Source organism: Neodiprion virginianus, chromosome 6 (assembly GCF_021901495.1).
Source record: "Neodiprion virginianus isolate iyNeoVirg1 chromosome 6, iyNeoVirg1.1, whole genome shotgun sequence".
Lineage (NCBI taxonomy): Eukaryota > Metazoa > Arthropoda > Insecta > Hymenoptera > Diprionidae > Neodiprion > Neodiprion virginianus.
The window spans coordinates 11,571,500-11,587,144 of NC_060882.1; the positions used below are offsets into that span (position 1 = coordinate 11,571,500).

The window sequence follows — 15,645 nt, forward strand, 5'->3', positions numbered from 1 at the left end:
CTGATAAACGCAGCTCTCCAATCGTCAAACTATCTGCACGCTCCTCACGTGTGCCACGCATTCTCACTCACTCATCCTCGCCTTTCCCACACGCACAAATCGTCGACGAGGTTGAGTCCGCTGTAGGTAGGCGCATACCGTTGCTGGCAGGGTAGCGGCGGCTGAGTATCTTCGGGATAAAAACGACCATTATTTTTATCTTAATCGCGGCGCGGCGCCCAGTCAACTGGCACATGCGGCGGTCACCTGGTGGCGAAAATTACCCTCTTCCTGGGGTGACTCTGACTCTCGCGTTGCGATTGCACGCTCGTGGGGTGCAGAGGTGGAGCGGAGTGGAGCGCCGGACGTTTAAGATAACCGCGACAAACAATTCCGATGCGTAAGTGCCCGGAGAGCGGGAACATGGCACCCGGTGCTCGGGCTCAAACGAGTTCCGACCATCGGGGTCTCCTGCATCAGGTAGGCTGGCAGTCTGGCAGGAAGGCGGATTGGTACGTGGGTATAATGTATACTTATGCACCATAGTGTAACCCGACTCATCTCGGACCTTGGACTTTTCGACGCTGGGGATCCACTCTCCGCTCAATAGAAACAAGTTCGGATGCAATCGGTGTGGAGTTCGCGTCAATTGCGCTTCTTTATCCGCGACTATTTTCACATCGACTAGTTCCGACCGTAGAAACTTACGCTGTCTAACAATGAAGACGTAAGTAGAACACTTTTAGCGAGTATAACTTCAGTGTTGTTCAATGGCTACCATTGACAAAGCGAACCATTCGGTATTGAATAATAGTATCCAGATTCCCCCGTAATCGAGATCACGGTCCAGAGGTTAGGCATGAGATAATGGGTGATTAACCGTGACGACAGGTATCTGGGTCCTTGGGTTTTGTGACGGGGAACCCATCTGTCAGCTATCGACTTCGGAGTAACTGAGTTAGGAAAAACGAACGATGCTCTCCCTTTGAAACCCCAACGCACCGATACACGGTGCAAGGACTGACCCTGCCACCACCTTTCGACGTCGGTAGCATCGGCTTCGGTGCACCCTGTTCTAGCTGCCAGATGACGTTCGTGTACCTGCATACTCACCGACACATTGTTGAGAGATCAGGTTGAGACGCGAGGACGCATGCATTTGACCGATTTGTACCTGCAAAGGTGTGTGAAAGGAGGCATATCTGTAATCGCATCATCCGGAGTTGAGGATGATCATTAGGCACGACCGCACTTTCGAACCCCTTGTAGATTCGTCATCGCGAAAAACGTGGCCGACACAGGAGTTGTCTTTCTTTCTTTCTAACTTGCTGGTATTCTTTTTCCTGCTTTCGTTGGAAGTCGTCCTTCGTCATTCGTGTCATTGTTTCTGTATAGTCGGAACTTTTGTATAGGTTTGGTACAAACTTTCGCGACTTGATGGAATTTTCAAGAATTAAAGGCATTCTTCTTCACCCAAATATAGCACGAGGTTGAAGTTAGTAACGAAACATTGGGGAAAAATTTGATATTTTCTTAATTTATAGTGATTTTTAAGGAACCGAGATATCAAAATATGAGTGTGCTTTGTTTTATTACGGTTTAATAAATCTCAGACAGTTCCAAAATTATGAAATAACTGTTTTTTCCCAGCATGAATCGTTACGATAACGTTACTAACTTCAATATGATGCTGTAGCTTGTTTTGCGATGTTCAGAATTTTGCCAACTTCTTACTCGAAGCTGGTACACTACACTTGGAATTTAGAAGCATCACGGCCAATCTCGAGGAAAAGATACGCAAAGCGATGGCGTCTCACGCCTCAGGCTTTCCAACTCCAATTTTAGATCCACTTAGATTTTCTGTCGCAAGTTTGTACGAATGCCGGATAAAAACCGAGCGCGCGTCCTTCGGCGCGCATTATTCAGATCCGAAAAAACGCGATACGAGTCAGCTCAGACACAGCTCGAGAATTTTTGCTCCAGAGATTTTCCGATACCAAGAATCTTAGTCCGAGACGAAGAGTCTTTCGGTTGGGAAGAGAAAAGTAACATATACCGCCCTTTTTGTTATTCCAGGATACTCGAATTATCATACTTTTCATCGGTCATTTCTTCATATGAATCGCATTACCTAGTTGGACAGAAAAAGTTTCCGTTTCATACGTGTAAAATATGGCAAATGATTTTGGTCATCGCGATGTAATGAAATTTCCTTTGCGTTAATAACCAGAGATTCTTGAACCCTTCCATTTTATTCATCTCCTCGCATGGAAATAATTGTTAATCGCAGCGATGGCTATAATTTATTTATTTCGCGTAATCGCACCGTGTGTGCATATAAACACGCACACTTTGATACGTTATTATCATTATCGTACTCCTCGTACCCGAGGCTGTCCCCATAATGTCTGGTTTTAATCTCAGCTCGGCGGCGTTGGTGCATGCAGTTACGTGATCTTGCCTGCTCGATGCTCGCCGTCGAGCGTATTTCAATTTTCGAAATCGATAAATTTCTCTGAACGCCAGGGCGATATTGAAAAACGGCCAATTAAACCACGCAGCGCACTGCAGGACTCGAAGCATGCAGCGGCGGTCTGACCGACCGTCTAGTCCGTCTGTTCGTTCGTCCGTTTATTCGTCCGCAACATAGACTTGCCGCTGCTGCTGCTGCTGCTGTTGCTGCTGTTGCTGCAAGGTCCGACTTGGTTGACTTTCACCGCGAGGAATGATTATTACGAAACCCGCCGCTCTCGCACTCACTCTTCCACCCCGCATGTTCGTTCCTAGGTGCATTAAGCCTACACACATGCGTGTATCACACTCCCATGACCAGCCAGTCATACCCAGCAGCCAGGCCTTACCACCGGTACAGGTAGCCGCGCGATCATTCTTTCTCCGTGTTACATGTGAAAGTATCCTTTCCTTTATCTCCCCCTCCTCTCCATATGAGCTATACACGATAGCTACCAAACCACCTTCAATCGCACGGACGCACCGGATTCACTGTATTTGTGCAATACTTGTATACACCGTCTTCGCTTATGGTTGTTGTATCATCGTACTGCCGTATAACGGGTAATGCGTGCACGAGCTCTGGGCGACACCGGGTTTCAGGACGTCAATCACACTCCGAAAGGTCGTGTGAACATGGATACGGATATAAATCTATATGTATATATGTATAGTGTATATGTATACTATACGTGTACAGGTACTATACGTTCTTGTACCGGTATCAACGTGTTATGGGGAAATACCGACGAGACAAAATTACGTTGACTTGCATACGTGCAGTGTGTTTTTGTATTGTGAATCGGATTTTTATACAAACACCCATTCTTATTTTCCCAGTCGCATGTAAAGTCGAATATCATATATTTATATTAAACGAATAATTAGTAAGTATGGTTGACATATATAACCATGATTGATAAAAGTCACGACTAAACCAAGAATCAAAGTCTTGTATGAAAATATAAATATGAATTGAAGAGACAGTTTGATGTGACATATACCTTTAAAGAAATCACGATCTTACTTATCCGTCAATTTTCTCGAATAACACGAAACAGTTTTTGCTAAATACCTACGTAAAAACTTGATATTAATCTTTTTCAAATCCTTTATATTTGTTGGTGTAAATTTGTTGGCTTATTATTCCGAATTAAGGGCAACAAACTTTCTTTTCCCTTTACTATTTCATACAGTCTTTTTCCGGCTTGTAGATACAATTTGTTTGATGGAAAAAAATAGTTTCCTGCTAATCTGAAAGACACGGTACAAAGTCAGTACCTGTGTTGTTATTCTTCATTTATCTTTGCTGAGAGGTTAATTACAACCGACACTACACTGATAATCCCGAAACGTTATTGAGGGAGTATGCAGAGTATGCAGAGTTGTTGCTTATAATGATGAAGGTGTCAAAAAGGGTCCGACTTGTTTGTAAGAGGTTGGTGTTTTGTGAAGAGATTGTTTGTAAAGAGGAATGTAATATTCTGGTGACTGTAGTGTCACTTTTATTGTCAGCGATCTTCATAACATGAAACTAAATTTTCGAAGCTTCGTAGGAAATTATGCGGTCATTACAAACTCGTTGCAATGTGTCGACAAAATTAAAATCCGGATATTTGATTCGGTCGTTCGCGGGGTTGATCGAGGTTCATTGCGATGAAGAAAAAAGTCATGATGCGCTTATTGCGTATTTCATTGATCGTATAGAAGTCGTTACACGGTGTAATCTTGATTACCATAGCCCGCAATACCCACTATAGTTAAAATTGCTGATTTTGAAAAGCGGGCACAATATTAGGTGCGTCTAGATTAAGATAATCTGTAGGCAAATCTATGCGCAGTTTCGCCTCTACAAAAATGTTGAGAAAATCGAACTTTTCCTCAGCAATTTTCGCGTCTGTAATTTGCCGCCTGCGAAAGCTATGCGAGTAATGCAATAATGGTAATAATAGTAAAACTAATAATAGTTATAATCAAAACGCAATGATATAACTATACATAATAAGGTTTGGAACGATATGAAAGGAAACAAAAAATGGGGGTCGATTGTAATAACTAGCCCTGCGCTGCGAGACGTCGAAAAAATGTCTATTATTCAAGGAGCGAGCCTTGCACCATACATATATATATATATATATATATATATATATATATATATATATATATATATATATATATATATATATCTATATGTAGAGTAGGTGTATTCTTACCCGCGTTCGCCCTCGCAGAGAAGAGCGAAATCGGCTTCGCGCAGTCCACATTAACTGCGAGCGGTTTCGGGTTGTTCGAATTTCAAAAGGCTATTTTTAAATTCGTACCCTGCAAGGTCCGGATCGTTGCCACTGCAGGAACAACGACGAAGACGAAGAACGCGACGTTTTTCAGTTGTACCGGTCTATACGGACGTCAGATAAATCCTGAACAAGCCTCGGCCAACGAGAAGAAAGCCCTAAATTAATCGGAAATAAAATTTGTCTCCCGGGCGACAGCGCGACACGAGCCGCACGAGATGAGAATTAGAGGAAAAGCGACGCTCCGACCGTCTCGATGGCCCCTGAACTTGAAACGCCGTCTGAGCTTCGTATCGCGCTTTGTATACGAGCCTAGAGTCGGTCCTATAGACGAAAAAATATAGTCGTTGATTTTTAGACACTTTTACTTGTTTTTTTTAATCGCCGCTTTTTTAGGCTTACCTGTAATACTCGTTTTATATTCTTGTAAATTATACAGGGTTGTCTTCGTGGGTGGTAGCGCCATTTTTCTGGTAATACATTCGTAGAGATAATTCCAGTCGGATACTTAGTATTCAATGATTATTTAAATTCTGATATTAATTATTACATGTTTCCGGTCTAAATTGAAAGCAAAACGATTAGTATTTTTACCAGTGTGTCTTTTGTGTAACACGGGTCACGAAAAAAAAAAAACTAAAAATTGCACGGACCACAAAGACGATACTATTTTCAACCGTAGTTCTTGTTTCGAGTCAGTCAGAATTGTACGGATTTTCAACTTGACTATGAATGGCTTTGAGCGATTATTAGGTGTAACATTTCTCCCGAAGAATCTGTTTCCAAAATTTTGACCAAAAACTGTTTTTAAGGTAATTTTCGGATCGATACGAAGAAACTTGATACAATATTACAAACAAGTATCCAACGACGGGTTGATGTTAAAAATATTTCGGAGATAAGACGCAGTGAAGAACTTTGAGGAAGCCAAACGAACCTGAGAGCGCGATTCTGTAATTTTTTTACCACGTACAATGCAATAAAATGCTTATACCCGCGATAAATTTACCCCTTCGAATCTATGTAGCCATTTTTGGCCAAAGGATCGAACAATCTATCTCTATCCGTCAATATATGGTATTCTCGAAGGACTCCGGGGTTCTACAGATCGTCTGTTAATTCGTTGGCTGACTATGACTAAACTCCTCGTCGATCTTTCCCGCGTTGGTATAGGTATGTACGGACGCATGGCCGAGCGAGAAAAATGTGGAGAATTCCTGTGCATCGTAAAAAATTGACCGCACACACACACGCATATATATTGATCACGTACGCATGGGTGTACGCATGTATACGTTTAGCGCCAAAAGCGACATGAGCCAACTAAAATAAAGATGCTTCGTCTCGGCTGTAATGCGGACGAGCTGGTAGGTTACGGGGGAACAACCGCCTACTTTACGACTCTTCGCCATGGCTCCATAGAATTTCCGATCAGACCCTCTCGCTCCTTTTTCCCACACGCGTGTTATACCTGTTATATTATACTCCGGACCGTGGCTTACATTAAACGCACACGAACACGCGTGCCGTTCATGCACGCAACTTCCTATACGGTACGGTATGATTCATTCTGATTTCTGTCTACGTATGCAACCGAGGACGTTGGAATACTGAGACAATGAACAATCGTATCGGTAATCGATCGCTGTAGCTGCGTTATCGTTTTCGAAAAATAATAAGAACAAGGTGATCCTGATGATTCTGAATAATTGGGAATTACAGTCGGGAAGTATACTATACCGGTACTGGTTAAGACTCGGAAAAAGTTACAGGGGATTCAATTTTGACATTAGTCGTAAATACTCTGCTGCGAAAGAAGGGCGTAAGGTGTTGATCGAATAATTTTAGGATTCACCTTTCGTAAACTTCGATTCCTGTGTTTCGTCGCTCGAGATTCGTATTATTCTCGCCATTTTTTCATGCTCAAGGAATGCGTCGGCGCAGCGGCCGCGTACTTTACGTCCACGTCTTGTTGCAGGTATTTCAGTTCAGTTATTTGAATATAAAAAGTTTATGAATAATCTCATTAACTGCGAAAGATCGTAAATGCTGGAAACATCGAGTGTCTGGTAATGCACGAGTATTAGTATTTTATATATCATATAAGACTGTCTGGAATGGAGGAGGCAAAAGCTTACTGCTTTCTTTCTCTCAGCTGCAGAAAAATAATTAGTCTCGAATGAAAAACTAGACGCTGAGGGAAACTTTCTAAAACTTATGAATTACGTTCTCCGGTAATTTCCGTGGCGAATACCTAATCCTTATTTCACTTTGTGAAATATCGTATAAGTGTTGGCTTAAAATTGATTTTTCATGAAATTCTACACTACCCCATTATACAGAATTTTAATGGGATTATGAGTATAATAATCGCGAAAACTGACAGATAATTGTACGTTGACGAAATAAATTCATTGTTGTAAGTAAATCGGTAGTTGTTGTGTGATCTAATAAAAATTGATTCGATCCGAAGAAAGAATTGCTCAATTTCTAAGTTTTGAGTAAGACTAATTTGTGTTCACCTTACTTGAATTATCTTATATTTGGTCGAATTAAGACTAGAACTACCAAGATAAAATGTAACGTGAAATAGGAATTTTTAAATGAAATTGTATAACCGGTCATTTTGACTGGTATGGTTGTTCTAGTGTCGAACGAACGTTCAGTATGTAAGTCGACGCACAACTACACTGATTGTGAGTCGATTAGAGTAATGATTTTTTTTTCTCACAATGTGGCTGAATTGTCACAGTCGGCCGAACAATTAAACCAAATGTAACAAACGTTGAACATTGCGTTAATTCTTGATGTGGGCCAGTAGAAGGCATCATGACCTAGGTCAATCATGTGTAAAACCTGTTGTCAGATGGTCCCTCAATATCTGCGGACGGAGAGTCGATTTCGAAAAAACTTGGCATAACGCAGCGCGGCTTGAGTTGGGAACTCTGTGATATATTGCATAATTCCGCGTAAAGTTGGGTCGGAACTTTGTCTATGAAGGAGAAGCATATTTTCGCGTGTTCATTATTAATTCATACACGAGGAGTAAATCTTGTGTTTTCGTCGTCGTCGTTTATCTTTACAGGTGGCGGTGCGGCGATTGCGGGATATGAGTACGAGAATGAATGCCGTGTAAAAAACCGGGCGAAACGTCCGATTTGGTAAACTCTCGACGATGATAAGCCGAAGCACGAGGAACACACACAGAGAGAGAGGGAGACCTAAACTCTGCGCAACCGCGACGAGACGGGAGAAAACCATTTCCGAGTTTTAGTTTTAGCCAATTCTTTCATCGAAACTCTGAAAGGCTAAAAGTCTGGACTGAAAGAGAAGCTCCTTCGTCGTCGGCCCACTTGGCGAAACGCGAGGCTGCCGCCTAGCGCCCGACGCTCAGAGCGGGGCGGAGGACATCTTAAATTTTTCACCAAGCCCCGTGCAAGCCGAGGCACTCCTGTATTTCACTGAAGTCTGCAATTTCGAGGTTGCATCTTAGCGCGGCCCCAACTCCTCGCGCTCTCTTTCTCTCTCTCTCCATCCGCGAGAGAAGAAGAGGTCTTTGCCCGCTTAAGAAGAACTCGTCGTCGTCGTCGTCGTCATCGTCGTCTCTCCTATATTTTGGCACTCTAAAATTTCGCGCTCGGTCCCTTCGCTCTCCCTCTCTTTCACCCTGTCTTGCCCTCCCCTCCCTCCTTCCGTCTTTCCTCTCACCCCTCGGGCGGTATCTTCTCCCCTCTCCTCTTCTCTCCTATTCTCTCCTCTCCTCTCCTCTCCTCTTCTCTTCTCTTCTTTCCTTTCCTTTCGAGGCAAAGAATGGCGGCTCCGGTGTACGTACGGCGGGCGAGACGTCGACCAGACCTTGGGTTCGAGCGAGAGAGCGACGGAGAGATAAAGAGGGAGAGTGAGAAGGTGGGGGGGTGGGGGAGGGGGAGGGAGCACGCGCGTCGTATTGATCCTCCAGGAGTCCCTCTCCACATAGCGCGCGCTCGTTGGCGTCGCTGGCGTCGTCGCAGCTAGGCGAACCTTTTTTATAACTTTCTCCCTCTCCCTCGCCCTCTTCCGTTTTGTCTCTCTTTCCCTTCCGCCAGGGTTAGATAGGCGGACGGAGGTACAAGGCGCAGCTATGTATACCCACCACCTCCGCACACTTTGGCGATTTCGCGAGAGGCGCCCCTGGCTTCCAGCTCTTCGAGAGTGGGTATCGTCGCGACGAGGCGAGGGGGTGAGAATAGGAGGCGATCCTCCCGTTGTCCCTGCGGACGTCGGAGCCCTGCGTGCAACACCCAGCTTCGAAAATCATTTTTATTCTTTTTTTTTTTTTCTTTTTTTTTGCCAATAGAAACGATCGTTGTACGCAACTCGAGGATTAAACTTACGCCTAACCGTCACTTGCGACGATATCCGAGGAGCTTACATCGCGCCGTTGCGAGGAGATTTGACGCGGCGATTGCACACGGATTTTATGAAACTTATGTACACCGCGACCCGTTACGCCTGTAGGCGGAGACCGTTTTTCAACACTGATTGTTTTCGCAATTAGCCTTGGAAGAGAAAATCTTGATCATCGAGTGGAAAGATTACAGTATGACAGTCGTTATTCCTATTGAAGTACCTGCGACCGGCAACCGAAATCTTTTGAAAACCAGTCGATGAATAGTGTTATTTTTAATCGCGAGTGATTGTACAGTGTAGAACCTTACAATAATGTTTTGACTTCGTCCTGATATTTCGACAGATTTTCGAAAACGTTCGATACAGATTCTCGGTAATCGAAATTTCTCGAACCGTATTATAATTTGAGTATTTGAAAAATATATCTCATGATTATTCTTACCACGCGACGATGCTAATGATACGTCAGGAATTTCGACTGAAATTTGTACACCCATAATCCGTATAATAATTATAGTCCCCGAGAATGTGTCAGATATATAATAAATTAAATAATTAATTAGCGAAAGCGTATCTAGTGGCACACTTCACAGCATATAATACATTCACTTACATTTTTACAATATGTATATATATTTTTTTTCTTACGTAGATATATTATACGTCACATAAGCGATCACAACGACGAGACTTGTCAGTTGCAGTTTAATGGATCCCAGTGGAACGCGTGTTTTTAAAATTTGTAGCGTTTATAGTTCGAAGTTTACAGTATAGAATAACGGTGCTCGAGATGCTTCTCCTCGGTTGTAATGGATATACTAATAAATTTCTAAACGATCCCATTCATCCGCTCTCCTCAACGGATTGGGCTAATCTTTACCTCGGATCGCTGGCAGCCGTTTTACTATATTACTCAAAATGGCGCGTTAATAAAGATGCCGATGTATCGCTTCAGTTTGTTAAAATTTCTTCCACACATCCACAGGGTTCGTACGCACAGGGAAAACCTGGAAAACCGGGAAAACTCAGGGAGTTTCTTACAGCAGGGAAAAGTCAGGAAATTTCGAAAATAAGACTGGAAAATTAAGTTTCTTGAAGAAATAAACTCGTTCTTATACGTACATTACTTGGTATCAAACCTCCTTTCGTTTTTTTCTTACTGAAAATCGCTGGCTGTTTGTAAATTAGTATTCGGACAGTAAATTAATTACTAGGTAATATTGAAGGTATTAGTATTAATATGCAAAAAAATTGTTATTAGTCAGTGGCATATTTCTTGGAAGGTTACTGAAAAAAATTCTATTTTCAGGCTGGAACACCTGGAATAGTCAGGGAATTTCGGGTTCCAAAAAGCGTACGAACCCTGATTCATTGGAACAAGACGACAGACGCTCGTCTGTTGCTTTCTACAACGTTGAAGCACATTAATCGTTCAATTCCAAATTCAACACATGGCAGCAGTTACGTATTTACACCAGACTCGATATTTAGGTATTACGATAAAATTCGAATTCGACCGCATTTTCAGATGCTGTGCAACGTGCCGAAATCCAGACCTTTCCGTGCGACGAGCGGGTCGAACTTCGTCGTTGTTCGTAACCATAAATCGAGACGTTTTAGAGCCAATTTGAAAACGGCTATAGGCAGGCTGTTCGATTTTACGAAGTGCACAAGGTCTTGATTGTGCGCCTGCGTGGTATGGCCGGCGTTCGATAAATCATAAAACATCGAATTGATCATTCGAAGACATGCCGGGTTGTATGATCGAAATCGCCGCATGCGTGCGTGTGTGTGTGCGGTGTTGCACGATGACACGAGTTCATTGCCCTCGGAAAGCCTTCGGGAACAAAAATCCCAAAGTGTGGAGAACTCGATGAAGCCTCTCTGATATCCGATTTGAAACCAGGTTTACTCACCGAATTTTAGGAAACAGTCCTATCGGAGCCTAGAAAGGTGCTAAAATGACACCGGGACCCGTCGTAGCTTCAACCATACAATAGCGCAATGAATTGTAACCCGTTCAGGGTGTCTGAAACTTGAATGACTCGCGAATATCGCTTACTAACTGTAAGTTTTTTAATTTCACTCCTTGATTTCGCAGGTCGATGGTGTTTTCCTTTTACCCAAGCATAACTGCGCCGGCGCCTCCGGTTCCCGCGCTTCTCGTCCCATCGCTCGCACACCTATGGATATGATATTGTATGCATATGTAGGTGTAGAAAAGCGATCGCGCTTAGGAGCCATTCGGCAATAAATATCGAAGCGTGCCAAATGCGAGGGTGATCCCTGCCGCCGCTGCTGCAGGCACTCCGAAACGTCTACAAAAGGGTCGACGCGACCGGATTGATCGTTGACCCGGGTCTAATGAACCGAGCTCTCGACGTTGTGTGCACGCGTGTGTGTGTGCGCGGGCGTGCGGCAGCAGCAGACTTTTGTTTACTCCAGGGAAAATTGCCAGAGATTTTCACTCAATTTTCGACCGGATAAGTTTCCAGCGACGGCGGCGGCGCTGTTTTCTACTCTTGCCCTTTATGTACGTGGTATACTTGTGCCTGCAATATATAAACATAGGCGTATATATCCTATATATACGTGCGTCTACCGCTGCAGCTCGACTAATTATCGATCGATTGATTGAGCATCCTAATCGGGAAGCTATTGTCGTGCATCGGGGCGATCGAGGTTCGTGCCTGTAATAACTCTCGGCATTTTTGAACACACGATCTCACCTGCGGTGTATTATACGAGTAGCAATTGCGTCATCTAGATGTTTTTTTTTTTTTTAATTTATTTATTTCTTTTTTTTAATCGTATATTATTTTGATCTATTGGGCAGTGTCGTACTGCAGTTGGAATTTCACTTTGAAATCTGCCACTTTCACATGATTGACGCACGAGGTGATTGGGGCTGACTCATTTTTAATGATCTTACGTAAACTGTTGTGGCGAGGGGGAAGAAATAAAAAAAGAAAGAAACACGATAAACGAACATCGTCCATTCATCTGAAATTTATTCACGCGTTCGAGATATTTATTTATTCGACTTTGCTTTGGTTAAACCAGACGTTAGAATCAAGATCGAGTTATATAGATTATCAAATGATAGCAATTTTCGGCTAAATAATAAAGACAAGAAACGTTCATATTCATTATGCCTACGAGGGAAGTATTTTCAGTAATCTTTTACGGTCGTTGGCGATTATATTTCTTTTTTTATTTCTATTTGAATCTTAATCACATTGCATTCGCAATGAATTCTAGATATTTTCACAACATTTCAAAAATCCTGTCATACGGATTTAGGAGGTACGTATATGGAGGCTTCCAAAAGTGTCCGTGTTCAACCAAATTCATAAATAATAAAACATGCAAACTGCCGTCATGTGGTACTTTTACTCAGTATGTCAAGTGAAAAAAGTATAATTGGCAATTATAATTCTGAAATATAATAATTCGCGAAACGAATTATGTCCAAGTTTAACGCCTACGTCAAATGTTATACACCAAAATAAAGAATCCGTGTTCGAAAGTGTTGAAGTAAACTGACGTGGGTTAAATGTACGCGAGTCGCCGATCCATTCGCCAATCGCGACAAAAAGGATAATATAAGAAAAACCGAAGGAAAGAAAGCGTGGTCGCGTTTGCAGACGCAACGTAATTAGTCAGGCTGTTACCGTTGTTGATGGAGAGGTGTGATAATCGAGGTTGTGTCTCATAATACTTAACCAGTACACATTTATTATCTCAGTATAGATAGGTATAGGTGTAGGTATGCGTCATTAGAAACTAACAGCTTTCCGGGTGCTATTTAGAAACGAGGAGACAAAACCATATCGCATTGAAATGGTTTAAATGAAAAAATGTGTGCAATCTATGGAGTATTCTAAACTTGTGTCGGCTGACCTTGGCCGTCTCAGATCTGATTTTTATTTTTTTACTGCCACGTCTTAACGAGTCTGAAACGCTTTCTCGCTTTTTGCCTTAAAATTAATTTTATCGACGATTTTTTGAGACCAAAACAATGAAGTTTTTCCGAAACAAGAATTGAAGCCTGAAGCTTAAAAATTGATTGCTGAAATTTGACAGTGCAATTTTTTCACTGGTCACTGATTTGCTTTCGGGAATATGTATTGTAAAGATTAGTTGAGTGGTGAAAAATTTACAGGAACTAGGAAATAGCTAGAGTCGAACGTGTAATTCGGTTAGGCAGTGTAATGCTTCATATATGATGAGTAAAAGTGTAAGAAACCTCTTGGACACAACAATAAAGCGTATAATAACATTTCCCCATTATCCTGCACACAAACACACACGCGCATATATCGTTGTAATCTCGAAGAACGAGACTCGAAATATAATGTATTCATACCTATAATGTCGAGGATTTTAATTAACGAACTCGGTAATTTGCTTCTTTCAGAAGATCGTTCACTCCTGGAGTCCACGAGCAAGAATAAGATCGGTTGGAGCTGAGTCTGTATATCTCTCAAGGATCGACTACTAGCGCCTTCAAGGGGATCCTGAGCCTGGCTGGCTGGGCCTTGGAGGGGTAAAAAGTACTAGCAATAAATGGGGACGAAATAGAATCGACCGTACAGCAGAAGAGTGAGAGAGAGTGACAGAGAGAGAGAGAGAGAAGGAGAGAGAGAAGGAGAGAGAAGAAACGAAGCTGCTGGCTGCTCGACGAAGCCCCGTTGGCGTGTGTTACCCGGTTGTAATGCGATCCAATCCGCAACCTGGAATCCCTCGAAGCTAAAAGTTGGGCGGTCGACGAGCGAGCCTTGATTCGCCCATACTTCGGGACGGTTGGTAGATGGGACAGGGAATATTATTTTTTATTATTTTTTTTTTTAATCTCATCTCTTGGACAAAGTCGCGCCTCTTCCTCGCGTCCTTCTCGTTGCCACTCGCTCAGCGTTGGCCATCTTGGAGGAGATCGTACGACGAGGACTACTCGATGACATAAGCATGAAGAACCTGCAGTGACGCTCTCGCCTTCGCCATCCGCCCCCTTCGACACCCCAGGATTTCGTTGACGGGGCAATTATGATCATGGCCACCGTTAAAATGGCGGACAAGATGCTTTTCTTAGTCATATGCCCGATCGTGTTATACCTAAGAACTACGCGCGGCGAACAAGGTAAGAGCCGTAATCGATTATATACCATTAACTTTTTTCCACACTGCCTTCTCTCTTTCCCTCTAATAGGTACACCGTCAATTGCTATAGCCACTCGGGTATCGATTCCTATGGAGGTTTCGTTCCGAGGATAGACTCACCGAGTGGATTAGAAACCCTTGAAATGGTCATCAATTTATGTTCCGAGACACTTTTTTTTCTTTCTTTCCTAAATCAATAATTGTCCAACGGAAGTTTCTTTTTTGCTTTCTTCGTTTGACCGGCAAGCGTATTGAACTTTTGTTTTAGTCAAACCGTTACTAACACTGAGATCTTGTTTGTGAATTTTACCATCAACTCAAAGACCATATTTATACACTGCATCTCTAATATATATTGGCAGTGAATAGCAATTGATTGTTTTTAATTTACTTTCAGGTCAAATTTATTTACATCTTGAATTCATTCTTAACAGCAGGAAACTTTGTCACCTCAACGTCGTTTATGTTTTCAGTTTATTTCGAGCTCCGAATTGATTTCTTCAAATTTAAACTTTAAGAATTTAAATAACTCCTACGAGTAGACGAAGAAGTGTTACTGAGTTAAATTTTGACTTCAATTGTACTTGAATTTTCAAATTCCACATGATATTTATTTTTGATGTGGCAAGTTACACGTTTACGATTCAGGATTTCTTCGGATCTTGAGCGTATTCTTCAGCAGTCGCGCACACACTAATTTTGTCCGGTAAGTGTTTCGGGACCGGATTTTTGTTCAAAATAAGATAAAAGTTGTTGCCGGTGGTTTCTTAACGGTCATAATCAGTCTGGCTGTTAACTGAATTAACTGCGCGATTCCTGGAGAACGTTACCTTCATCGCTGTCCGCTCTACTTGACGGTCTCGATCCTGTAGCCACCCCGTTTAATGGGACCATCTGCTCAATCGGTATTACCTCCAGCTCTTCGAGCGCAGTAAATATCCAGCCAGATATATCTAAACTTACTTAATGTTTACGGGGTATTTCGTGGCAAGTCGATCTCATGCCTCCGACCTTACACATCTTCGATTTCATGTTCCAATTAGCTGCGTGTTAGATACAATATCCCACAAGTCTAGTCAGCAGGTGAAAATGTTCAAATTATGCGGACAGTTCGTTTACAGTATTTATCGTGGTAACTTTGAATGAATTTTTTTTTTATCTTTTAATTTAACGTGGTTATAGTTAATCGTACGATAGAAGCAAAAAATAATCTAGCGATTGAACTGCAAATGTATTATCACGGAAAGCAATTTAGAATGAGATCCAATATATCTTTGAATAGTTTAGTTATTCTGTAGCTAACTCTTCTACT

The 15,645-nt window shown here is 42.3% G+C and overlaps 1 protein-coding gene across 12 annotated transcripts in view; it reads left to right on the forward strand.

Annotated features, from left to right (window-relative positions):
• The window catches only part of LOC124306819 (ephrin type-A receptor 4), a 167,805-nt gene that overhangs the window by 40,103 nt on the left and 112,057 nt on the right, over positions 1-15,645 (forward strand). For all 12 annotated transcript variants that reach the window (XM_046767859.1, XM_046767856.1, XM_046767861.1 and 9 more), the window contains exon 2: positions 13,594-14,313. In XM_046767859.1, the coding sequence (XP_046623815.1) occupies positions 14,220-14,313 (94 nt within the window). In that variant the 5' untranslated portion in view covers positions 13,594-14,219. The remainder of the gene's footprint in view (positions 1-13,593; positions 14,314-15,645) is intronic.